This window comes from Oryzias latipes, chromosome 19 (assembly GCF_002234675.1).
Source record: "Oryzias latipes chromosome 19, ASM223467v1".
NCBI lineage: Eukaryota > Metazoa > Chordata > Actinopteri > Beloniformes > Adrianichthyidae > Oryzias > Oryzias latipes.
In genome coordinates this window covers 11,852,228-11,878,810 of record NC_019877.2, presented here as the reverse complement: position 1 = coordinate 11,878,810, position 26,583 = coordinate 11,852,228, and the positions used below count along the sequence as shown (strand labels likewise).

The window sequence follows — 26,583 nt, the reverse complement described above, 5'->3', positions numbered from 1 at the left end:
TAGCTAAAAAAGCATAATCATGATTAAAAGACCACTGGAAATGCTTTAAAATGGACAAAAGATGATCTGAGTTGGACTTTAAATTTATTGAAACAAATTTTAGAAAGCAATTGTCAGAGAAAATACAGTATGTCACAATACAAGAGAACATAAAAAAATCAGTAAAAATATCTTAAGTAAAGCTGAAAACTTTTGGGAATGGCGAAGCAGACTTGTCTTTTATTAAACAGGTACTTGCACACATAAGATCTTTGTCACAACTGCCCTTACAGGTGAATATGGGCTGTCTGTGGGAAAAAAATGGGCAAACTTGTACTTGTAGATTGCTCGCACAAAATATCAATGTCGTTGGCCTCTTGGTGGTCGAGCCAAAATGTTCAGGCAATTTTTTTTCTTCCTGTGGGCGACAAGTCACAGTGAAGACTTAGGGTAAGTTAAGGGTGAAGTAGGTCAGAAGCAGGTGTATCAGACAGATTTTTCCTTTTTTTCCACACCTCCCAAATCCTGCACAAGAAGCCCATTGGTGCTGTTCATTCCCCTGCGTGCTCCTTGCACCAGCCTAACTATTGAAAATGAGGAAATTAGACAATCAGAGGGTAGTTTGTGTGGGCATCCTACAGGCATTTGCATATCATTTGTAAGCGCAGTACTAGTGCACAGTAAAGGGGACTTGCACCTAATCCAGGGGTGTCAGAATCCAGGCCTCGAGGGGCATGTCCAACTGTTTTTCCAACCAACTTGCCATTGAAGCTTCTTGTTGGCACACCTGATCCAGGTGATCAGTAGCCGATATGGCAGGATATCTGGAAACCAGCAGGAGGCCGGCCGTTGAGGCCTGAAGTTTGACACCCCTGTGCTAGAGTGTGGCGTAAGGACACCGTACAACAGCATCATCCATGCATTATGAGCGCATGTAACCTATGTTATCCTTACAAATACTTTACAACACACTTACCCCACACACGACCATCATTTACATATATGTTCCATTTTTCTGATATCCCTTAATGGACAAGGGAACTGCAAGACACATCTACGCTCCTCCTTAAGATGTGGCTGCCACCTTTGACGGGCCTAGACAACCCAATAACCCACAGCACCCATTCAGTCAATCCCCCTGTACGAGTGTATGCGACTAAGGCTTAAGTCGGACCATATTCGGTCATGATATCCATCATTTCTTCACTTTTTATGGCTTTAAGATCCCTGTTTTTAGTAAAACAGAGCAACAAAAGATTTTATGTTTTCTATGATTGTGCAAAGTTGCTGGTTTCTAGTATAGCCAGTTTCCAAACTTCTCCTGCATCGTTTTGGTTGAGCTGACAGTTGGCTGAGAATCGGTTTATACTTTGAAGACCGTGAAATGACTTGGGCATGAAGCTCTGCAGTTGAACAGCTATTTGAACACAGCTTTTCTGCAGCAATAAGGTAATTAATGCTAATATTAATTAATGCATTCGGCCATGTCTCAGCAAAATATGTACAGCCTTTAATTAATGTGGTTCTTTGAGAATATCATCCACAGACACATAAATATCCTTTTACTTTACACACATTTATTTAGAGCTTCAGAGAAAAAAAACTAATTGCATTTCAGTGGAACAAAGAAATGTGTTTTGGTTTAATGTCATTAACTGTTTTCTCTGCCTAAGGCTTTTTAAAAATTCATTTAAAACCCAATTTAATGTCAAATGTTTACTTTAAAGAACCCTGTAATAAACCATCTTCTTATAGAACGCCCAACTGTCACACCTAAAATCCACCAAAAAAAGAGATTAATGCTCTTCTTTAGTGTCCACACCTAAATCAGAGAAAAGTGGGCTCACTGGTGGGGGCTTCACTCATTAGAAAAAGCTAATTTCATGAGCATGAAAACATTAAAAGTGTCAGGTTTGTCTTGCGAAGGGGACTTTAAAAAGCAGTGACGTTTATTCATAGAGAGTCTGATTCCTTCAGTTTTGTTTTGATTGACAAAAAAGTGAAAAAGAATGATTAATTTGAATTTCCCTATCAAAAAAAAAAAAGCTTTGCATTAAAGTTTGTAATACATTTTACATTAGATCCTTCAAGCGTCTCTTTTTGCTCTTATCCCTCTTCTCCGTTGTGACCACTGTGAGAACTTCATGGGAGAATCTTTTTACTGGCAACAGAACCTTTTGAGACTCATACGTAGGATCATTTGTTCACCCTGACAACAGGGAGGAGACTGATATAGTGATCTGGGCAAGGGATCTCGCAGGTTCAGTTCAGTCCGCAGGAAGACACTGCTGGAAGCAACTTCAGCATGAGTCAGCCTTCTCTCTGTTCTTGTGCAACACCCTCTCCTTGTCTCACCAAGTTCACATAGATCTTAATAAAGACGTGTCTTGTGTTAGAAAAAAAGCTGCCTCCTAGGAATATAAATCAACTCCATGGATATTAGATACTTAACTTGAAGAATATAGAACAACAATGTCGTGTTAGCGCCTTGTGTTACCTCCCATGATAACCTGGGTTTTAGTTATTAATCTTCAGCACCTCTGATTTGAACACATAAGTACTTTTGTCTCTCATTTCTGCTGAAACTATGGAAACTAAAGGTCTATTCATATCCGTCATATCAATGCATCACAGTCATGATCACATCAATGAATCATGAGGTTCTAGCATTGGCTCTATGCACTAAATCTAGCCCGGTTTCTCCCCAATAAAGTCTAATTTCATATTTCATGCAGAGTTCTATGCTGTCTTTGTGCCTCCTTCCTTTCCAGTAATGGATTGTTCTTTTTCATTGCACTTCTAAAAAGTGTCTAATTAGATTACAGCCTTCACAGCGTTGGGTGTGCAGTAGAAGCAGCTTAACACAACATGATTGATTTTGCACTCCACCCCATCTCCGAAATTCCCCCTTTCTTAAGCAGCAAAAATACCTAAAGACTAAGAGAAATCAGTGAACGTGACGACATGACCCCACATTCTTTTCTTAATAGTTTGACCAAAACATGTACACCCAGCACTGCACTAATAAAAACACAATAATCAACAAAACATGTTGAAACAATTATATTCTCACAAATCTTTTTCCAAACAGATATGGTTTTTGATAGTGCCTTTATGTCTAAAAGTTTTCAGATTTGTTAACCCTTAAATTGTGTTTGGGTCCAAATTGATCCGTTTTTAAGTGTGAAAACAAACACTATATAAGAGCAAAGCTAAACAATCAACAACTATAGATAAAAAATGAGCTAAAAGATAACCAAATGTAGATCAAATTTAACCTTTTATTGGGTTTGGGTCATAATTGACCAGTGTAAAGTGTGGAAAGAGGTCGATTTTGACCCGAATAAAATATAAGGGTTAATGAAAATGTTTGTCAATATAGAGATAGAGATAGATAGATATGGATAATTAGAAGGATAGATCTATGGGAAATTTGTGCGTTACTGTTGCAAGAAACATTAGAGAAAATACAATAGTATAAAAACAAAACTGTAGCATAAATGTTAACAAATAAGGTGGTATAATTTAAAGACTATTTACAAACAGATAACAATGTGCAAATATATGCAAAAATGTCCAAACGTCATCTGTTCATCTTTAGATAGATAGATAGAAAGAAATAGATAGAAATAGAATTAAAATAGGTAGAAAGAAATAGAAATATAATTGTAGTTTTGTTCATCAAGAAGCATGTAGCAATCAGTTGTTCAATTGAAAAAGGTGTGCTGTACAGTCAGTGTGCTATTACAAAGGTTCACTGTTCATATCTCTTGGTGCCTTTTTTCCACTTGTCATTGTTTCTGCCTGAGGTATTTTTTCAAGTGTTCCCAATCATCTTGGACCTGGACCATTTCCCCCTGTGATTATATTTTTCTGTTTCTTTTCTCAATAAGTGACTTCTGTGACATTACCAATTTTTTTCCCCATATTATTGAAAGTAACCTTTCAGGAAATTCTTTTGAAAAATGTTTGCAAAATAGTTGTTTGATGTAAAACAAGCAAGTTTATTCAGTTTTTCTAATCAAAAACTCCCCTTTAGACACTGATAACAATACCACATTAGCAGCCACTGGAGTATAACAGGTTTGAAGACATTAAAGTTGAATACCTTTATTTTGGTCAGATGTTCATTCTGCCTTATATTCCAGAGCAGCAGTGCCGTCCTTCAGACCACACCTGAGCTGTCTTAATGAAGCAGAGGGCCAGTGGCCTGTTTTCACTCTAAACCAGACACTTCCTCTCCACCTTCTTGCTGACTTACTGATTTACTTTAATCTACTTGCTGAAGTAGACAGCTTAAGCTGAAAATATTAATGCTTAAAGTCAATCCCCAATCAACTTTTGCTCTATTTGAAAACATTCCCGGTGGTATTTTAATTACAATTATGCTGTTTTTAGCTAATATGGAAACTACCTCTGTCTTTTTTAGGACATAGTTTCTGCAGAGCGGCAAGAGTTTATTAGTAATTAATCTCTAATTCGTGGATGGGACTGTTGGCAGGGAGTATCCCTGCACTAATTTCCCATCATCCCGTTGTTTACACTCTCTCCCACTAGCTTACAGCCCCTCAAACCAGCATCCTAAAAATTACCAGAGCTATCCAGCCGTACAGTTTTGAGCCAGATTCCAGCTCGGATGAGGAAAACAAAGACGTTAATAGATCTGTTTGTGGAAAACCTTTCTGTATCCTCCATCATCAGAAAAAAACCCACAAGAACATGTTAACACCAAAAAGATGATTTTCATTGAAGTGGGTCTTTAAACATAAATGATTCTGTGTTATTGAAGGACTTGCCTAAAAATCTCAAAAGGAATCGAAAGCTGTAATCATTCGGCTTATTTTTCATATTCCTGACCTTTTTTGTGGTAATAAGGCCTGGGAGTCACCAACAAAATGCTGAGCCACTTTCATTTACAATCACAAGTACTCACATTAAAATAATTATTACCGTAATCGGATTTATTTATTAGATTTTTATGTATTATAGTTGTCTCATAGTTGTAAAAAACACTTTTAGCATAATTGTTGAATTTGACTGAACAAAAAGAAATACTGAAAATACAATGAACAATTATTGCATACAAATAATTACGGTAATAAAACTGATTAAAATTCTCTTAAAGAACACAGGAAAATTAATGAATTTATTACAAAACCAATAAATGTGCTGAAAGAATTCGGTGATGATTGATATGATTGTATTTAACTGAATTGAAAACTATGTTCTCACATCTCTTAATGTAGCACTTACGTTTCTTTATTTTATTTGTATGCTTCCTTAGGCACACTGCTACTACCATGGAGAGGTGCAGGGCCATGACAACTCTGATGTCAGCCTGAGTACATGTGCTGGCATTAAGTAAGTGTCTTCACTGTTGACACAGTAAGACTATTGATCTGAACACTTTATTCATTCATTGCTCGAAAGGTTATTATAACTTTAAATTAAAAAAGGAGGATTATACTGGTCTAACTGCTCTTATTCAACAGGTTTTTTTTTTTTTCTTGGGATGCTGATGGTTTTCCTGTAATAGTAAAATGTTCTCCAAAGCATTTCTGGTAAAACAAATGATTTTGTGCAAACTTTAGCAAAATCAATAAATCTGTGTTAATCAATATTTTTTTAATGAGATGATTAAAACTGCTCTCATGAAACCAATTCCAGTTTATCAAAAAATGTCGAAAATAAACCAATTTGCAAGTATTTTTTGGAATATGATGCTAATTTATGGGTAGGTGTCCAAGACCAGGTGACTTTAAATAGGCCCATACCATGATACTACCACCATGTTTAAAAACGGATAAGGTTCGTGAACTGAGATGCTGCTTTATTCTGTTTTGTCATGCAATGTTTCTAGTCAGTGATCTATTGATGAATTAGATAATATTAAGATTAGTCCCTGTAATATCAGTGGAATTTATCTAAGGTTTATGCTGAATTCAACTCTCAATTGACTTGTCTGAATGTGGGTTAGTTAATCCAGGCAAAAAAAAAGTTTCTTTTAAAAATATGTCAAGCTAGTAATTTGACAATAAAGGTTTTTCTTTTGGCCATGATGTTCTTACAAATCTACAAAGAAAGGACATGTAAAATCCCTACTTTAGGTCATGATGTTTATTATAAATTCCCAAGAGTTAACACATTCTGATGTTGTTTCCAGCAATGCTTATTCATGTTTTAAAATGTCACACTCACAAGTGAAGCAAAAACTGGGTCAGACTGTCGGGGAAAAAAAACAATTAAGCCACAGAGATAAGCTGAGTTGACACTGAGTTTATATTGCTGCATGTGACATGTTGCAATGATTTACACAACTGAGGAGTTGCAGGGTTTGACACTCTTTGTTTGCAGATGCCAAACAGAAGAAATGACTGTGGATGTATCGAGGGAGATCTCTAGGAATGTTATGATTAATCAGCCAAACATGTACACCCTCTGCAGAGGCTGTGCAGCCCTTCCTGCTGACCTCACTCCAAACATCTATTTATTCATTTCAGTTTTCCTGAAACCTGTCTGAGCAGTGACAGATCAACTGAACTGTTTTTGACAGAAGTTTACACACGGCCTGACCTGTTTCACAGAGATAAACAGTTCTCGGTTTGTGTTGGCGGCGCTCGAGCTTTTGGGGATAATTCCGTTTGAGAAGATGTGATTTTGAAATTTGCTCAAGGTGGAAGAAAGTCCCACAGTTTCAGCAAAAGTTACTCAGTGAACGTGTCACTTTAAATCACAGAGCAGACGAACGACAGAGGTGGTAAAAAACAGAGAAAAATGGTTTATGGTAAAAAAAAAACTAAAAAAACAAGTGGAGTTCTATGTGATGAATGCAAATCACCTCATCATCAAGTGCCAAGGTGAAGAGTTGAAACACCACATGATATGAACTAATGAGTGTACTCATAAAGCCTCATCCTTTCTGCTTTAAAACCACCACCAAGGCAAATCAGTTAAATTTGTACTTTCATAGCTGGTGATTTTCCATGAAATCCTGCCGTTGGAGTTATTTGAAACTCTGTGTGCATTTAGGCTTTTTTTTTAACAGCCTGTTTTATTTTCTGCAGGGGTTTTATATCTCTCGGAGACAGATCTTATGTGCTGGAACCGCACGCTGATCGCTTCGATGGGACTCACAGGATTTACACAGCAGAGCATCTCAACTTTGTTCCTGGCTCCTGTGGCCACCATTTTAACATATCTTCTCCCACCATACAGTCAAGCAGCAGTTCATTCAAGGCCTTCAGATCAAGAGTAAGGATGTAAACTTTCTAATTTGCCTTTCATATTTTAGCGTTATTGCAGGAGTTAGACAATATCGACAAGCTGGTTTTAGCTTTTATGACTAACCGTTACACTTATCTGTATCTAACGAAGGGTCTGATCAAGATATCTTTTTAAAAAGTGCAAAATTGTCTGTGGACATAAAAAGGTAAAACCTGTTTGCCTACAAAAGTCAATGTGAATCCGCTTTTTGGGCATCCTGCTTTCAAAACTCTTGCGTTCATTCGTATTAAGTTAAGTTTTTACATCCGTTTTTAGGCTCTACCCCCAAAACACACAGCCACTGAACGCGCATTGAAAGTTAAACCAGTTGATCTTGGACCCATTAGGGACTTATATTTGGTGGTGACGTACCAACATTTGTCACTTCCTGTACCAAAACACAAAGGTCTTTAATGTAGTGGAATAGAGCTGTAAAAGACGACTTGTGAGTATTGGATAGTAACAGTCCAGTGTGAACACCATATTACCATATAACATGTTCAAGAACCCACATGGCAGACCTAAATAACATATTGCAAGTGTTTTTGCCAAAGTGATTGGCAAAACAAGAAAAATGCCACGTTAGGCTTGGTTGAGCTGGTAAGACAGAAGTGAAGAAAACTGTTAATGATCAAATCTTGGCAAATAGGGCCGGAGATAGAGGAGAGGCCTCTTTCTGTCTGTAGATGCTGAAACACGTCAATTTTTCTACATCAGGTCAGATCTTCTACTGAAAATGCCTCATTTTGTCACCAAACATCATTCAGATCCTTCAAAATAAAACTACCAGGAAGTGTTAAATACCATAATACCAGCTATTAGCAAATGTGAGGGTGATGTCCAACTGATAAGGATAAACAACAGAACATAGTACATAAAGTGCTCAAAATCATCATCTTCTGTCCCTTAAAAATGCAGAAAAAAAATTAAGGGCAAAAATCTGTGAAAAGGTATTTTAGTTTTGCTTTATTGCTGCTGTGTGAGCTCAAAATCAGCTGACTGTCAATATATTCTTTTTACAAAAATGGTCATCTTAATTGAAATCAGAGTGTAACCAGGCTTACCGTTTTTTCTGCACTATAGGGTGCACCCGATTATAAGGCACACCATCAATTAATGGTCTATTTCTCTGTTTGTTTTTTAATACACTTTATTATCAAAAGTAACTATTGACCCCTCTCAATTATCCGAAATCAGGTGTCCTAATCACTGAGCCTGGCCACAGGCTGTTTTTACAGAATGGGCCGCTCTCAGGAGTTGTGTGAATTTGAGGATATATGTTTGTCGTTGTAATCTTTAAAATGTTTTTCGAGTGATTTGTTGATGTGATTTGCACTTTAAGGCCACCGTAGTAAACAAAACAAGAGTAATTCTAAATATAAGGCACCCCGGTTATAAAGCGCAATGTCGTTTTTTTTGCAAAAAATTAAGGTTTCTAAGGGCACCTTGTAGTGCAGACAATATGGTTCTTGCAGTTTAGAGAACCAAGGAGGAAATAGTGTGTGAATTATCTAAATGACAGCTCTTAATATTTGGATACAGCTAAATTTCTCACCAATTGAAACAGTTCAAGCTTCAGACGTTTTGCTGCACTAAAATAAAACTGCGTATTGTGTCGCCTAAATGAACCAATGCAATGACAGAGTAAGGTTCTTTGTTGTCCTACCAGTGTTCACATTCATGCTTTTTACATGATAAGATGAAATTGCTATGATGGGGCTTCTCTTTAAAGCTTAGCCCCCTCTTCAGCGCTCTCTCATTCAACGTTATCTGCAATTTTGACAAAGAAGTATTGGAACACGGTCATTTCACGCTTGTGTTCATCCTTACAAAAGAGAGGTTTTATTCCGCTCCTTCTGTTCGGTAAATGAGCGGCAAAAACTCTTTATTTTCACTTCAGGTATAGTTTCTAATTATATATATATATTAGAAAAGAAGCATTTCTCTGCATCTCCCATCCAAATCCTTGAGCTCAAATTTTAATCACACCCTGCTTTGAACTGCATGTAAAGATGGAAATCTGTGTCTGTACTTGGCCAATTCCATTCTGTAAATGTTGAATATACTACTAAATATAGGGGGAAAGGAGAAAAACCCTTTTCTTTTCTAAAATTATAGAAGTAGATGTAGGTAAGTGGTCAGCTATATACTTTAGAGGCTATTACTTGTTAAATATTCACTCCTGCCGTCCATTATATATGCCTCCATTAGCGCCCTGGAGTAGATGAGTGTTGGTTGTTAACGCCTGAGGTAAGGACGTGAACGGGAGCTTTTGCTCCTAGAGTTACATCAGACTGAATAAATCCATCTGGTCTGGAACAGAATCTGTCCATCCAGAATTAAACTGCTTTCTTGGAAGAAACCCACTGCACTCCCTTCCCTCGGCTCCTCCTGACCTTTCCGAGCTTGAGGATAAAGCCCCTCGGCCATTGCCCCAGGGAACGCTCCAGTCTTAGAGGCGACAGGGCTTTACGAGACAATGAGCGCTCATAAGTGGGGACCATAGACTCCAGTGATCCCTATCTTAGCTGTGATGATAGGCAGACGTAAACAAAGATGGTGGATTTTAGCAGTACAAACCGCGGCAGAGTTTTGGTGTGGAAGGGAGCCGATTGTGTGTTCTGATGATGACAACGTTTCTTTAAAGCTAAAACATTGTTACTGATGTCGGTGTGAGAATCAAGCCTTTGGGAATTACTTTAGTTAGCTTCAAGTAGCTTTTTAAGCTGTAAGTAGCTACCTGTGATGTTATAACTCATCTACATAAATTATTGTGTTGAGTGGAAACATGCTGAGTAGAGTACAGCCAGTTTTTTTTCAAGTTGTGAGTGGGCTGCAAAAATTTTCAAGAGAACAAATAAAAAAAAAGTAACTAAGTCGTACCTCCTACATGACAGAAGCAGTAAGTTCATATTTTAGAGTATTTTTTGAACAATAAAGTTAAATAAAAATGGAGAAAGTTAATCTTAAATGTAAGACAAAGCAGGATATTGTGAAAAAAAGAAAGGAGGCGAACTAGAAATTTCACTTTAAAGTCAGATTTGTTATACTTGACATTACACAGCTCACCTCAGCATGTTACAGTGGGTGGCTTAGGTGTGTGCTGGCGTGTTGATAAGCTCAGCTGTGCCCTGCTCGAGGGTTTAAAGATAAAGGCGAGTGTTTGCAGACTGCTTTGATAGTGATAGTCTGATAAAGAGGAGTGGGGTAGAATAATGTGATGCTCTGCTGTCAGGAAACTAATTCAACACGACTTCTTGTAGATTTCTTTTTTTTGGTTGTATGAGGAAAATAGGGCGTGTCCAAGATATGAAGACATTAAATAATTGAGATTTATGGAGATTTAGGGCCTCAGTAATACATTTTCTGTATTTAACGACCTGAACATCAATGCAAAGTGCAACATAATTACTAAGATGCCAGAACATGTAAATTTTAGGGCTTGGATGCATTTGTCACAAAGTATTTCACAATTTATGTCCTAAAAATAAGAAATTAATACTTCCCAGCTGGAAAAATGAAATCTTGTTTTTCTTATTTTTAATAAAGAAAAAAAGTCTTCCTATAACTTTCATAGAATTTCTATGCATATTTGGTTTTCCATGATTGACAAACTGCAACTTATTTTAAAGAGCAGTACTGAATTGAAAATAACCTCACTTTTGAATCTTTGTTTGCATGCCCTTATCTCCACGTTCCTCCATCCCTGTTGCTCATCCCACTCCTCCTTTTTTTCTTTCCTAGAGTTTAATTTCTATGTGCCTTCTACACTTGGTAATCACTATGGACTGCATTTTGAGCAGGGCTGCCCATCATAGCTTATCTTTGAAGGTGACAGATAGAAGTATAGAGCTGCCAGGGCAGCAAGGATGAAGAGGCTCAAAGAGTGTCATGGTGTGAAGACAGAGCCCTTAGCCAGCAGGATGCTGTTCAATCTGCAAGTCAGTAAGCCTACTTGTGTGACTTTTGCAGGTAACACAGCTTGCTGCAAAAGTAAGTTCTGGCCTAACCCAGGATTGAAGTCAATAACCTTTTTAAAAACCTAAACTTTAGCAAACTTTCAAGCCAACTTTAAGACCTTTTGCAATGTTAATGAGCAGTAGGTCGCATAGGTTCTAGTTTAGGAGTAGGGGAATGTTGAATAATTATTGCATAAATCAGTGTTCATATACTCAATAAATATGTTTTTGAAATCAAATATCTCCATTTTTTTCTTCATATTGTGTTTCGTTTTATTCATTTGAAAATTTCCTAAAAACTGTCAATTCTAATTTTAACAAGACATTTTTCTAAGGCTTTTATTTTGACAATTCCTGCTACAATAGCTGTATTTTATGTTGAAAATCTTGTAGTTGCCTCCATTTCTGATTTTCTGTTATTGTTATTCCTTCTGATGTCTTTATTTTTAACAGCTTAAACGCGATGTCCAGACAACAACCAAGTATGTGGAGCTCATCATTGTGGCTGACAACAGAGAGGTGAGCGGCGGTCAGACGCTCAACCCCTTAACCTTTCGGTTGGATCCCACAGGAAACGGCCTCTGAGGTTTTGTGGTAAATTGCCCTTTCCCCATGGGATGCAGATAAAGCGGCTCCACTTATGTCCCCTCAGATGTCTTCCTTCACTCTTCTCCATCCGTTTGCATATATGAGAGGACCAGTTGAGACCTAATGTGTGCCCTGAATGATCTTCTTAGACTTTAGATATTCCAAAAGATGAGAGGATTGAGATTAGGTTTAATATCCTATGGTTTTAAAGATATTTCAGTGTGTCCCAAAGAAGTTTTTCAATTGATTCTATGAGGATTACCAACATTTATCTTCTTTTTCTGTCTTTAATTTTCTTCCATCTTCTTGGGTTCAGTTCCAGAAACAAGGCAAAGACATGGAGAAGGTCAAGCAGCGACTGGCTGAGATTGCAAATTATGTGGACAAGGTAACCATCAAATGAGACAGACTAATGCGGGGTTGGAATGTGATTTATCAGGGGTCACATCAAGCCTAGTCAGAATTATCCAACATGGGAGCAAAGGCTGATTGGATTATAAAAGGAGGATCAATTTTAGGACTCAGCTGAGACGTGTTGTGAAGAGGCCAGTTCAAAAGATCGTGCGGGACGCGTCAGTTTTGCATTTAGGGGCTTTACTTATCATTTTAAGCTACAGTTTGATGGAATTCATTTTCCAGCGCACGAAGAGGGTAAAGAAGTGCCAACTTTGTCCTGCCACCTCTCAGTTTTACAGGGCTTTGAACATTCGAGTGGCACTAGTGGGGCTTGAAGTTTGGAGCGACGTCGACAAATGTCCGATTACCCAAGACCCCTTCACCACCTTACACGAGTTTCTGGACTGGAGGAAAGTCAAGCTGCTGCCGCTGAAGCCGCATGACAATGCCCAGCTTATTAGGTATTGTTATCATGAAGAACGTGTATTAAAATATATCAACCATTTTCTCCTAGAATGATCGATATCAAACGATCAAAGCAGATTTGTTTTTTCTAGAAGGGGATTATCATTCCTCTCTGGATGGTAAGGGGTGACCTTTCTGAAGCTCCAGTCCAGATATTCCAGCAGCTATCACACTTTCCTACTTTATAACAAAAATAGAAGAAAATCATAAAGGAGCATTCTTTTTAATATTAGCAAAACTATTTCAATGAGTAATCAAACGTGAAATTAAAATGTGGATTGCTAAACTCAAGAATCATTTAAGGAACTATGTAGACATGAGTAAGAAAAAGCAGTTTGTAATGGTTTCTATGAATGAGTAATATAAATGAGAAGTTTTTAACTGAATAAAAAAATGTAATTTAAATTTGTGGGATTTTGAAATAATATTTTTTTAATGAAAAAGGTTTAAGGTTAGTAATAGATATTCAGTTTAAGCAATTGAGAGGGTCAGCTGAACTTACTTTTGTTTTGTTTTTTCCAAACCATTTGTGAAATTATATTAGAAGACCAGATTTGCTTTTATTTTTTGAGTGACACTTTAGCAGTAAAAATGGGACAAAAACAGTCTTTGAGCATCAACTCCAGGAATCTAACCAGTGTTGTACTTTTAATCCATAATTTCCTTGCATGTCTGACATTTCATTTTAATTGAATCTATTCCAAGGACACTCCAGGTGCTCCTAGAGGAGGGTTGTGAAGAGGCATGAGACAATACTCCAGTCGCAATGTAGCTATACCCCAAAATACACACTTTGCTATTAACTTTTCTATAAAGATATAAAGCTAGTTTGCAAATTAAGATTTGTGAAATGTTCAAAAAAACTATTTAGGTTACCAAAAATGTGTTACCATGGGGTGATGAATGAAGTTTCCTTTTCTGGGTGACTAAATTCCCGGAAGTTCACAGTCCTGAAAGAATTTGTGCTTTTAGGCTTCACCCCTTTGACATGTCATGTGAAGTATTGTTTTTCCCTAAATCTTAGGACTTCCTGTTGTGTAGAACGTTCAACTCCATGAACGAAAATCGCCCCCAAAATTACCTGATGTTGCTTTATTGCAGTTTTTGAAGAATTTCATTAGCACTGCAGATAATCCAGCATTGTTTTTTATCATTAATTGTAATAATTCTGTACCTACATAATGTGATAATTACTGTGTTTTTTGTTGTAGTGGGGTGTTTTTTCAGGGCACTACCATTGGAATGGCACCCATCATGAGCATGTGCACAGCAGAGCAGTCGGGAGGAATCGTCATGGTATGTTAAAGTAATGCTTGATGTCAAATGTCTGTCTTTGTTTAGCGTTTACCGTGTAGAAAATACATGTAAGCTTTTTTTCTCTATCTACTTTTGTTTTGTCCTTTCCTTTTGTGTGTTTCTGCCTAACAAAAATCAGATCTGTTTTCTAACTTAAGTGATTGATTGTGCACCTCATAGTAAGCCGTATTGACAGAGACAAACACACTGAAGTGTTGGTGTTTATTTTCTACAATTGCAAAGCAAAGGAGATCTTTAGCTCCCTTCATTTGGTTCCGATAAATCACTTTGACTGCATGCATGTAAACACTTGACTTTGTTTAGTGTCGTGCAGATTAGCTCATATCAACTCAAAAGGCTGGACTGAAAATACAGCATTAAGCATAAATCATGTTACCACTTAGACATGTATTCTCTAAAAAAAAAATATTTCCAGCTTGCTTTTTCCTATAAGTCCCACTCCAATCATCTTATGATCTATTTTAAAGCGTTCCCAGTGGTCTTTTACGATTATGCCATAATCGTGATTAAAATCGTGACCAAAAACATGACTCTCATTGGAAAGGCTCTGTAATAGCTGCTGTTTCTAATGAAGTGTACATGTTTCTATACTTTTGATGGTGAACAAAACCGTTATTGTTGAATATTTTTGTTGTATTTGAAAAAAGAAAACAAAATCAGAGTTGAATTTAGTGGTATTGCAGAACTGACAGCTGACAGAAGAATAGTTGGTAACTCTGAGCTTGCAGTGCTCCTGAATAATGCACCATGTCAGAAGATTCCAGAGTCAAGGTGCTCTAACACGCACCTCTGCATCTATGAAGAGCTGATAGGTCCTTCACCTACATTATTTATCCAGCCTCTTGAAGTGCTCATGTTTTACACACCTTGCAGGAAATCCTCAGCCTGCAGCAGCTCTCACTTAGCATGTCACACTTAGCATGTCACTCCAACTTTACACTGTTTTCCTTAATCCTGTGTACTTCTTGTCTTTTATCAGTTATCCTCAGTTTAGTCCTTATAGAGCTTTCTTCTGTTTTTTTGGAAGCTGGAACGTCCTTTCTTTAAGGACTGTGCAGAATATCTGTCAGAGTTCACTGAGCTAACCGCAGTTGACAGCTCGCAGTTTAATAATGTTTCAAAGCGAAAATGCAGAGCAGAGAAAACGCTCTAAAGAGCTCAGATCTGACTAATTAAATGCAACTTCTCCCACTTGATATAAATCACACTTCTCTGGTAAGTGCCATAAATAGCTACAATTTAGCTTGCAATAACTTTAATTATTTTCCTCTTTTAAAGTGTTATTATCATCATTTGTTCCCTACTATTTGTTGATATTGTTTCTACATAAAAAAAATCAACATTAATATCTATAGCCTTGGATAATGTTGTTTTGGTTCATTTGATCACAAATGAGGGGTGTCTTTTATGTTAAAAAAAATGATGTAATAAATAACGGTGACTCAGCTCACTCTGTTTTTTATTTATTTTATTTTTTCCAGGACCATTCTGACAATCCTCTTGGCGCTGCGGTCACTTTGGCCCACGAACTTGGGCACAACTTTGGAATGAACCATGACACACCAGAGAGGGGGTGCGGCTGCAGGGTGACAGTTGATCGAGGCGGCTGCATCATGACTCCTTCCACTGGGTAAAATCGTTCTTCTCCTCCGAAAGAAAACAGACCCTAAAAGGAAAAACATGTCAAGTCAGTAATTTACGAGGCACTGCAGGTGTCTTTAAGAAACTTAGTCCACTGAGTGCTGAGCAAATAAGCTTTTTTATTATAGAGCCATTGAGTTTCTTTCAGATTCAACAGCTGTGCACAGAGGAAATGTGACTTTAAATTTGGTGTGAATAACTGCAGAACACGGTCTAAATCTGAATTCTAAAATATTAAAAGTTGAAAAATGCCAATTATTAAAGAAAAATGTAATGGTTTTGTTAACCCCTTCAGGCCAGACTTAATTTCCAATTCTATGAAAAATATCCTTTAATGTTTTTTACATTCAAATTGGTGGCAAATTAAGTGGAACCCTGGATTTAATGGTACATTGTGAATTAGCGACATACAGCATTAAGGGGTTAATCTCTCCTACGTGCATCTTTGTTTAACTTAGATTGAAGCTATTATTTGATGGACATGCAACTTTAATGTCTAAAAATCTCCCCGTAGCTCCAGATAAATAGTTAAATACCATCTATTATGCAACCTTTTTAGATAGAAATGTCCTGCTTCTCATTTAAACCATTTGAATCACAGATGATCTGCAGCAGTGAGGAAACTTTGACTTTGAGAGAAGTTACTTAACCCTATATAACCATTCATATCATATTTAATATCCTCATTTCTGAGACCCGTATTTCATTAGCAAGACCTAAGTTCATGTTTTCAGCCCTGCAGTTCGTCGTTATTCCACTAGGGGCAGTAGAAGTGCGTTTCCTGCTCATTTCAAAATGGCTTTGTTGAAAAACATTCCTCTGTTGTGATACTTTTTTTTAAAGGACAATTTTCTGTATTGAAAGAATGAAAAATGTGTTGATAATTAATTCTTATTAATCCAGTTACACCCAGTTAAAAATGCGTAGATCAAATTTGAGACGGTGGGTAAATATGGTGCTTTTTTTTGCTTCTTAAACTTCATTGTTTTGACCAAAAACTTACCAAATCACCCAATGCATCGACCTTTTCTCAAGAAAAAACAAATAGAAAAACTTTTTTTTTTATTTAACTAAAGGGTTTAAAAACATTGTGATTCCCAAAAAAATCTGTCAATTGAAGTTCAAAATCAGTTTTAGAAAAACTTTAAGCGCAATATTTGATCGTATAGAATTTTGATGGAAAAGGTCAGGTTTTCATAGATTAATTTAATTTAAGTTTTTTGTTATTTTTGATGATCAGACTATTTTTTCTGGAACATTTATACTTTTTAACACCCTTGTCTAACGCCTGTCCACCGCTGGTTACCAGCGCCTGCTTTTTTATCCTTTAGGATGGTCAAAAGTAAAAATGCTGTCACTTTAAGCTTTGCAGCTCTAGCAGGGACTTCAAAAGTTTCACCAAGCAGATGAAGAGATCCATTTCATCCTTGTCATGTCTGGGTGTGGTGTCGGGGGCTTTTATTGAGAGGGTGGGGTGGGGGGCGGTTAGTTATACGGTTTGTCTTAGTCGTCTGCACATCTGCGCTTAGCCCTGCTTGTTTCTTGTTCACTCTGGTCACGGCCAATTGTTGTGTCCTCCTCTCTTCCAATCCACCCTACATCCCCCTCATTAGGCCTTAATGAGAACAGGCTGAGAGTTCTCATCCTTTGAGATGATATCTTCTAGAAGCACACACATCCACGCATGCTTGAACTTCTCCTGGCCTCTTCTTAAGCGTGCACGAACATGGCCTGGAGGAATGCACTCATGAAATGCAGTGATCAATGCAGGAACTCCATATGGTGCCGGGCCTAGTTCAGTTCCACTTTAGCGTGCCCCTTCTTCATGCCTGATTATGCAATTTAAGGGTGGTCTACTGTTAGTGGGGGCCCTTAGGTGTTTTTGCAGATTCCAGTTTTGAGACCGTGTGCTCTGAAAAGAAGAAAAAGTCAGACTCTTCTGTTATGGGGATGGAGCTTGGCTTTTTGTGGTCTCCAACTGCTTGTTGGCTGTTGTTTTTGAACATGTTACTCTTTAAACTCTAATCCGTCTGAGCCTCAAACATCTGTTTAAAGAGTCACTCCAATGAAAATCCTGTTTTGGGTGATTTTAACATGTTCTTGTGGCATTTTTATCAGGATGGAGAACATATGTTGTAAAAATTAAGCTCAAATTTGCATATTTTTAGTCAAATCTTTTGTGATGCAGGAGCATTTTAAAAAATGCACTTTGAAAAAGAGATTAATTGTGATAAAGAAAATACGCTTGGTGAGCCACAAGCTCCCTGCTCTGAGCTATCAACAATAGGGAGGGGTAGACAGGGCGGGGTTAGTGAGGAGCAACCCCGCCCCCGTTCATCAGAAATTCAGAGACAAACTTCTGATAAACTACTGCCGCTCTCGATAAAAGTATCATTAAAGCCTGTTCATTTGCAAATGTTTATGATTCTTAAAAATGATGTTTCTATATTGGGAAGAGGTGATCCTTATTTGGGACTTTGTTTAAGTTATAAAGCAACAAACTAAACATTTTTATCATCAGATTTCTGCAAATAATAAAAGTGGCAGATAACCTTCTGAGGGATCAAAACTGAAGCTGTGCGTTCTTTTCTGTTTGTTGCCATAGTGAACTAAATTTAATCAGATTATGTTCATAAAGGCTGCTTTTTATCTTTATTTAAATGCTACTTTGTTGTAAAACCTTTTACTTTAAACTCAGGTGAAACAGGTGAATGATCAGAGATTTTGAAATGCCCACCACTTGGTCTGAAAGCAGAGCATTTGCTGCTTTTTTTTAAGTTGCTCAGAAAAATCCTTTTCAGAGTTTGTATAGTCTGCCTTTTTCCAAACATTCCCTTCTTGATGAGCTCTTTCATCTACAAAGTTTGGGAAGATAAGATTAATGCGTCTTTAAGGGTTTTCCAAAATTGAAAGAGAAAATAGAAGAGGGAAAAAAAACAGAGTAGAGACATGTCAGTGTGACAGACGGGGATTATAGATGACAATCACATCTTTGCTGAAGTCAAACCTAGGCAGAGATTAAATATGACAGGTTTTATGGACACATTTAGTAAATCTAATTCTTTATTCTTTTTTAAATGGTAAATCCATAACTTGCAGTGTTGATGATGGACAAAAAAGCAATGTAAGTACTCATAGATAACAAAATTCAAAGAATCTAAGGGAATGGTACCAGTGCCCCTTTGGTGATGCTCAGGAGTGAACTACTATGCTTTCTGTAATTAGTTCAGTTGGGAAATCAATGTAAAAATATTCAGCACCTACTGTATCACATCATCCAGTGTCCTCATTTACGGTTCAGACTTCACAAGCCTAAATGATGTTTAAATAAGATTCATTTCAAACCTTATCCATAAGCCAGATGCAGACATTATATGGATTCATGTGTGTGGCAAAGTGGACAGCAACCAGCCAATCATCTGTCACCTCTCTGCTAATGATTTCTGCAGTTTATATAAAAGTGAATGCAAAAAAATGTCATGCCACATCATCACATGAGCTCAAATTTGTGCCAGTCATGCATTAGCTGTAGAAAAGGCCTTAGCGTTGATTTGCACTGTGAAAATGCACTTATGGTTGAATGCTAACTGCATTTTGTTGCCCTGTATCCACCAGTGCTGTGACAATAAAGTTGAATCTGATTTAATTTAATATAAAAGGATCATTTTCCTAACAAAACTGAAAGGACTATATCTAGGTAATGTAGTTGATGAAATGAGTTAATTCTTCAAAAAAACAAACCCATATTTTCCGTACTACCACACCAAGTCTGCGCTCACTAGGATGGCAGAAGGTTAGACTTTGAACACGGCTGTGGCTTATTAACTGCTGCTTGTGCCTGCCGCTGCATCTGACCTTGTCAGAAGTCACAAAATGTTATGAAAAAACCAGTGTGCTGTTCATAAAGGAGCTGTCACTTTAATGAAAAGGACAAGGAAGGGGCAGTTCAGAGTTGCAGAAGTCAGGTTGAGCTAAGGTTTTTAACCTAAGTGCCCGATAAAGATCTTTGAATCAATGAGGCTGTAAAAAAGGCTACAGGAAAAGAAAGTAACTTGGTCATATATCTATATATATATTATTTTTTTTAATTACCGGTAATTTATTTATTTATATGTTGCCAAGGGTGGTGCAGGATAATTTAATGAATGAAAAGATGTGACATAAACTCCCTTTCCCTCAACTATAAACACAAAAATGGAGTGTGGACAGGCCTCCTCCCAAACCTTAGGCTGAGCTACCCTATGTATGCTAAACTCAGACTTTCCCCTGAGGGGTACTGTAATAACATAAGGTTTGGCTTTGTGCTCATAGTCTGATGAAAAGCTGATATTTATACAACCACTCACATGCTGCAACATGAGAAGAGGAAACTTTCTGTGATGGTCAGGGTGTTAAAACCTGCACCAATAAAGGATCAGATAATTTGTTTCTAAATGGAAAAAAGCAAAAAAATTTAAAATTATTTCATGGAATAAACTTGTTTTATGTAAGTCTGATCTTTGTTTGCATAATTCTTTTTAGAAATTATCCATAAACCTGCACTGCGGCATATTATGGGGGAAATTGTAAACTATTACAAATCCTCTCAAGGCTGATCAAGATGTGTTTTTAGTCTAATGGTACATTTGTATAATGAGATCCCTTTATGATCCTCTAAAACTGTAGAGGAAACTTTCAAAATATCAGCTTATTATTCAAAATAAGCTTGTTTCTAATCATTACCCGTTTGTTTGTTTTTGCCCACAGCAAGCATATGTTTTTAATAAAACTACAAATCAATAAAGCGAAAGATGTGTCAAGAAATGAATAAAGGTGAACAGCATTTCAATACAACTTTACTTAGAAGTGGAGTTACATCCAATAACTGCTGTTAAGTAAAACAAAAAAAAAGCTAGATGTGAAAGTTATGGTGATGACAGATTAAAGGTTATCATTCAGTAAAAGAAAACAGACCTAAATCATTCACAATGTCTGAGTGTACAATTATGTATACAGTGGACCTACTGAGTGATAAAGATAATATGTCGATGACAGCATGATGTGTTTCTACAAAAGTATGCATGTAAGCAAATTAGTTGTTGAAAACAGATCTGATCTTGTGAAAATTGTATTTTTTTTGAATGATTCTACATGCTGTAATGTCCATGGTATTAGAAAAATTGTTGTCTTTTCCACTCAGTCTATGTAATAATAGTAATGCAATTTATTGTTTTGGGGTGGTTTTAGGAAAATTTTAATTGTAATCTCTCATTAATATTGGTATTAACCCCTAATCTCACAAAAAATCCTTAATGTATCCCCAAAACAAAGACTGCAGGGTAAAAAAAATATTTATTGAATGATAAAGTTGGGGAGAAAAACAGAAAAACTGAGCAACAAATCTAAAACAAACCAATCTTAAAATTGATAAGAGTCAAAACAACAACACCAAGGATTGAAATCTGCAACTTCTCTTTCAAGGTGGGGAATCTTTCATTTGCCAAAAACTGCAGATGTGCCAACCGTAACTTCTGCTGGAAGTGTTTTATTGGTCCTCAGAGGGCTGCAGCTGCTAAATGCCACCTAGTGTATTTCATCTGTGCATTTGCCATTTCACAGCCTCATTTCCCCTCGTTTTTGTCCTCCCTCCCCCACATTGTTGCGGCGCACACCCATTTCTTTCCCCACGCTGCTGCTCATAAAGAAACAGCTGGATGTTTTAGTCACTAATGTATCTGAGTTGCTGAAAAAGATGAGGGAAAAACACGGATGGGTTCGTCATGCGCTCCGTGGGCTCTAATTGAAGACTAGGGCTGAGTTCATGGAAACAGTTTTCTGCAAAAATAAAGGGAATGTGCAGCTTAACAACGTTGGCTCTGGTTTTCAGGGGAAGGCAGACATCAGCAAGAGAGGGAAGTGGCTTCAGAGAAGGAAGGGGGCCCAAATATCGTTATTATGACAGCTTTCTTTGATGCTTTTAATCCAAAATCTGTTTTGAGGTAACCACCTTTCTCCCATCACAAAGCGTGGACACGATGAGGAGAAATCAAAGAAAAGGCAAAAATTAGGTCAAGCTGAAACATGAAATGGGATGGGAAAAACACAATTATAAAAAAATTAAAAGCTGTTTGAAAGAGGGCCATTTCTAAGCGACACAGACGTCGCATTCTTAAAAGTAAAAAAACCTCCAAAGAGCATTTTTAACAGCTTTAATATCAATACACCCACTGGGTCTGAGTTCAAGGCAGATTCTTACACTAGTGATGGAAATGAAATCACAGTTCTTCTCTTTTCAAAGCCACACCGCACTAATATGACATCTTCAGCAAGCTGCATTTGTTGGGATGTCAGAAACCACAATATTTAAGCTTTCTGCCCTTCACTACACCAGCTCTATGATACATTAAGCCGTCCAGTGTTCAAACAGCTGCCCTGCAAAGTCATGGAAACTGCTCTCTGGAGGTGTGCTGTTGAGTCTGGTGTCTGGCCTTTGAACACTGGCAGCAGATTCGCTCAGATTGTTAGCAGATTTAGGACCCGTCACTTTGAGGGCAGGAGCTCTGCAGATACAGCTCACATTTCTCTGGTGTGGATGCTTAAAACATCAGCTTAGAATCTCTTGGAAGCTTTGAAACTTGTATCTGCTTTGAAGCTGTTTCAGAGCAGCTGATAGTGGAGAAAGGCGCATTGTTAAGGCCTCTGCATTCTGGGAATGCTGTTTGCAGCGGTGATGTCCTTGCTGCTTCAAAGCAAGTGGTACCCCAGCAGCTCAGAATACTAAATAACTTAAAAAAATTGTGCACAAATTTGCAACAAAATACAAAATTATATGTTTCATAACAAATCAGACTTTGGCTGTTTATTATACAAGTACAGAGTGGCCTACTGGGTTTTATTAAACCGATTTGACGTCAGTTCATCTGGTTTCCAGACTGTCCCCATTTTGGCAGGAAATGATGTCATCAAGCTCCAGCCTAACCCCAAAAAAGGGGGAAATAAGTGGAAAAAATAAGACAGAAAGTTGACCCAACAAAACTATAGTAAAGAGGAGGATTTATTTGACACCTGTTAAACAAAAGATTATGGCTATGTCCGAATTCTCTCCCTAATCCATAACTACTAAAACTATAAAAACTAAACTAAACTATCTAGTACACTGGATGGTAAAAACAATTGAAACACCACGCCCGCTACTTTTTTAATGGCAAATATGACTTCACCAATTTTTGAAGTAACAACATGAGCATTTTACGAAGACTATTTATGAATCGAGTGTGTTGTCATGATGAAAACTTGGATGGTTTGTAAAAAAAAAAAAAAAAAAAATTTTGACATGAAAAAATTAACACAATGCATGGTGGTCCATATTTGCCAATGTGGTGAGTATCCATATGCTCACTGGTTTTTCGCACAGATTTCTGGGAAATTTCTAGGGCACCCGACAGCTCTTCAAAAAGGGGAACACTCCATAAAATTCCTGCACTTAGTAGTGAAGGAATGCAGGCCCAACCTATATTTCTATTTGTTAACAATTTTGGCTTTAAAAAAATAAGTCTGAATATTTGAAATTGGAGTACTAACTTTTAGTGTGTAAAAATCCCCCTAGTGGTCATACACTGAACTGACTAGGTATTTGTATTTTAGAACAAGCTTCAATCTGGAAGCCACGCCCTGTATGACTCTGCAATCTGATTTCCTATCATGCAAAAATTTTAAGTTTCAGGTTGGTTTGTAATTGGTATGCATGGATGGGCTTACATATTCATCTATATATTAGATTTAGGTTTAAGCAATAAATGATTTAAAAGTACTTTTTTAAAGTGTCATGAACATTTTCCATGTGGTTGTATAAAAACGCCTGACTTTACCCAATGCACAGGAATGCATGACAAATGTGTGCCACAACCAGCTGTTGGGTGTGTTACATCTGCTCTTATGGGGTGCATGTTCAGTTTGTTTGTTATTCCCATTGCAAGGGAGGGAAAATTGTGCTCTCTGAGCCTCAGGCCCAAATCGGTAAGTGGGTGGCAGAGGTAACGTAAGTGCAGAGGCGTGATTGATGGTTTGCTGTGCAGTGTACGTTTCAAAAATTCAAGGGTGTCTGATAAAGGCTGCTGAAAGAGCTGACCTGAATTCCCCACTTACTATCGCTTATCTGGACACAAAAAGACAAGTACAGATGGAAGTGGGAAGATTTCAGAGATTCATCCTTTCTGGCCTCACTGAGGTTTTACAGCAGTGGTGGAGTTATTAAAAATTTCATGTGGTGCTTTTATTATCAAGAACCATATAGAAAATGAGATACAATCTATACACAGTAAGTGACGTTTTTTTACTCTCATTTTTTTCATCTAACGTCTATTAAAAGCCCTCAGTAACGCCACATGAGGTCTTTTTGGCAGAGAACACTTAGGGTCGAATGCTTTCCCAGCTGACAGTAAAAGGACAGTCTCCCATTGTTTCGAGTCAAACAAAAGGGTTGCAAGTCTTGCAAAACGAGCAGCATTTTGGGTTTGGTTTGAATAAAATTCCCTTCTCTTCAAATATTCTCATCCATTTCACCCTTGCAGTTCATGCAATTATGTGGGAGGAAAGTCATGGGAGTTTTGTGCTGTTTATCTACTGACAAATCGTCGTTAGATTTTCTCAGATGGGGGTCAATTGATTTATTTCATTTCCTATAGTTATTAGTGAGTATTTTAGATTTCTCCTATCTTACCTTCAATACTTAAAGAGCCATTTAAGTCAATTTCTTACCACCCAATAGGAGCCACAAAGTATGACTGCCACTTTTAGAAAAATAACAGACTGATTTGTATTTTTATTACTGTTACTATTATGATAAATATAAACTATTGTTTTTTTTTGGCATAAAGAAAACACAAACATAAAGAGGAAATGACATATTTTTTAAAATATAAAATAGTTTATAACTTTTGGAGTTTTCACATGACTTCCTTTCAAAATAAAAGACACCTTTGTCACATTTTTTTTTTTTTTTTTTTTTAAATTCAGTAAATTTAGAGGTAGTGTGGTGTTTATTTTACCGTTTGTGGTGCATCTCTGCCAGAAATTTGTAATGTAATTAACCAAAATTAAATCAGGGCTAATTAATTGATCATACAGTGTTTTCGAACCATAAGATGTACTTAAAATTCCTAAATCCACCTTATAACTCTGTGTGCCTTAAGTATCAGTTCTGGTTGTGCTTGCTGATATTCTGTGGTAAACGGGGAATTTGGTAAACTACAAAGCCAAACTGCTTGATGGATATTTAGCATTATGGGTACTGTAGTCATGTAGTAATTGAATAAAGTGTTACTTTACTTTTCTTTCCTTTACTACTTCCCTACTTTTAACTTGAATGTTATCTTTTAAAATTAAAAATGTTATTTTACTTCAATCAAAGGGCCACAATGGAGAGGTCAAAGAGCCACATGTGGCTCTAGAGCTGCAGGTTGCAGACCCCTGTCCTAGTTGAACTGATCACCTTCCTGTTTATCCTTTGTCTGTTTGACTCATGAAACATTCCTGGCACTTGCAGGTATCCGTTCCCCACCGTTTTCAGCAGCTGCAGCAAAAAAGACCTGACGGCCAGCTTCGAGAAAGGTGTCGGCATGTGTCTGTACAACATGCCAGAGGTTAAAGTCCTCTACGGCGGGCAGAAATGTGGCAACGGCTACGTGGAGGAAGGGGAGGAGTGTGACTGCGGAGAAGTGGAGGTGAGGCTCTCGCAGGTCACCATAAACACCATTTTTCTGCTAAAAACCTCTGGCGAACGTACTTCTTTGCTGCTCATAAATCAATGTTGATTATTTTAGAAAAGGGTGGGGGTGGGGGGTGTTTCTGTATCTCTCTGGGCAGAATTGTGACATGAAGCAGCTATCGCAGAGTTGAAACAAAGGAGTTGCAGTGTAGCAGCTCCGTGCTTTCTTAATGCACTTTTCAGTAAACTGGATTAAAGATTTGAGTGGGAAATTATTCAGTCTGTGCACAGCAGAGGTGTTTGGGAGGGAGAGCTGTTTGGTTGTAGTCTCTGAGAGAAGACATTGCTGAGTGAATTAAGCCCTGACATGTGTTATGGTGGTGGATGTTGCAAACAGCACAAAGATAAAGCACCAGATTCAGCTGACAATTAGCGCTGGGCTGCGTTATGGCTACATCTATTCCGATTTGGAAGCATATTTGGGATTATATAATCGCCTCCTGAGAGGAGGCTTTGTTGCCTTCTGTGATTTGTTGATACTTTTATTTTGGAGGGCTGTTCAGCCAGGGTCAGGCTGAAAGTGTCCTTGTCTTTCTGAGCTGTCATGAGCTCCAGGGCCAGCGGCATAATCAAGCTCTCTACAAAGTTGAGCGGTGTTGTGCCAACGCAAGCCACATCAGACTGCTCACACAGCACCTCACTGCACCATTAAAAAGCCTCATTAAGAGCCCGGGTCGTATTCTTCACTGTCACAAGCTACCTCTTTTCAGCAGGAATCATCTACCTCTTTTGGCCAGTAGGACCATGGGAACCAGTCCTAATGGTTTTCAGGCTGAAAAAACAGATCTGGAGGGGCCCATCATGTCAGCTCTGTCCCCCTGCCAGCTCCATCCATCTCCTTCCTCCTGACTCTCACTTCTGCACCATAGTCAGACTGAAGGCAGAAGGGAGAGGGCTGACTCGTGGGTTTGTAGTCTCCTGCCTCAGTGTGACATTATGAAGTTAAACCCAGAAAGAATGGTTTCCAAAAATTGTTTTACAATAACATTCTACTGACCAGCCATCTAAATCTGGCTATATTAAATAAAAAATCCTATTGTGGAGTCAGGAAGATCATTATTTTTGCCCATTTTTATTAGGATTTGTGTATTTTAACTTATTTTAAATCAAAACTTTCCATTTTTGTATTTATAATATATTTTTATTAAAATCATTGCAAAAAATATATATCACCCAAGTTCCCTGCCCGTTTGTGTTTTTTTTTCTCCCTGGAGAGCTAAAAATGTGCAT

The 26,583-nt window shown here is 37.6% G+C and overlaps 1 protein-coding gene across 1 annotated transcript in view; it reads left to right on the top strand.

The window, feature by feature from the left end:
* The window catches only part of adam12 (ADAM metallopeptidase domain 12), a 100,036-nt gene that overhangs the window by 58,825 nt on the left and 14,628 nt on the right, over positions 1-26,583 (top strand). Inside the window, exons 5-12 of the mRNA XM_011488263.3 lie at positions 5,264-5,340; positions 7,044-7,230; positions 11,655-11,720; positions 12,106-12,177; positions 12,477-12,646; positions 13,862-13,946; positions 15,449-15,597; positions 25,132-25,309. Of these exons, the coding sequence (XP_011486565.1) occupies positions 5,264-5,340; positions 7,044-7,230; positions 11,655-11,720; positions 12,106-12,177; positions 12,477-12,646; positions 13,862-13,946; positions 15,449-15,597; positions 25,132-25,309 (984 nt within the window). The remainder of the gene's footprint in view (positions 1-5,263; positions 5,341-7,043; positions 7,231-11,654; positions 11,721-12,105; positions 12,178-12,476; positions 12,647-13,861; positions 13,947-15,448; positions 15,598-25,131; positions 25,310-26,583) is intronic.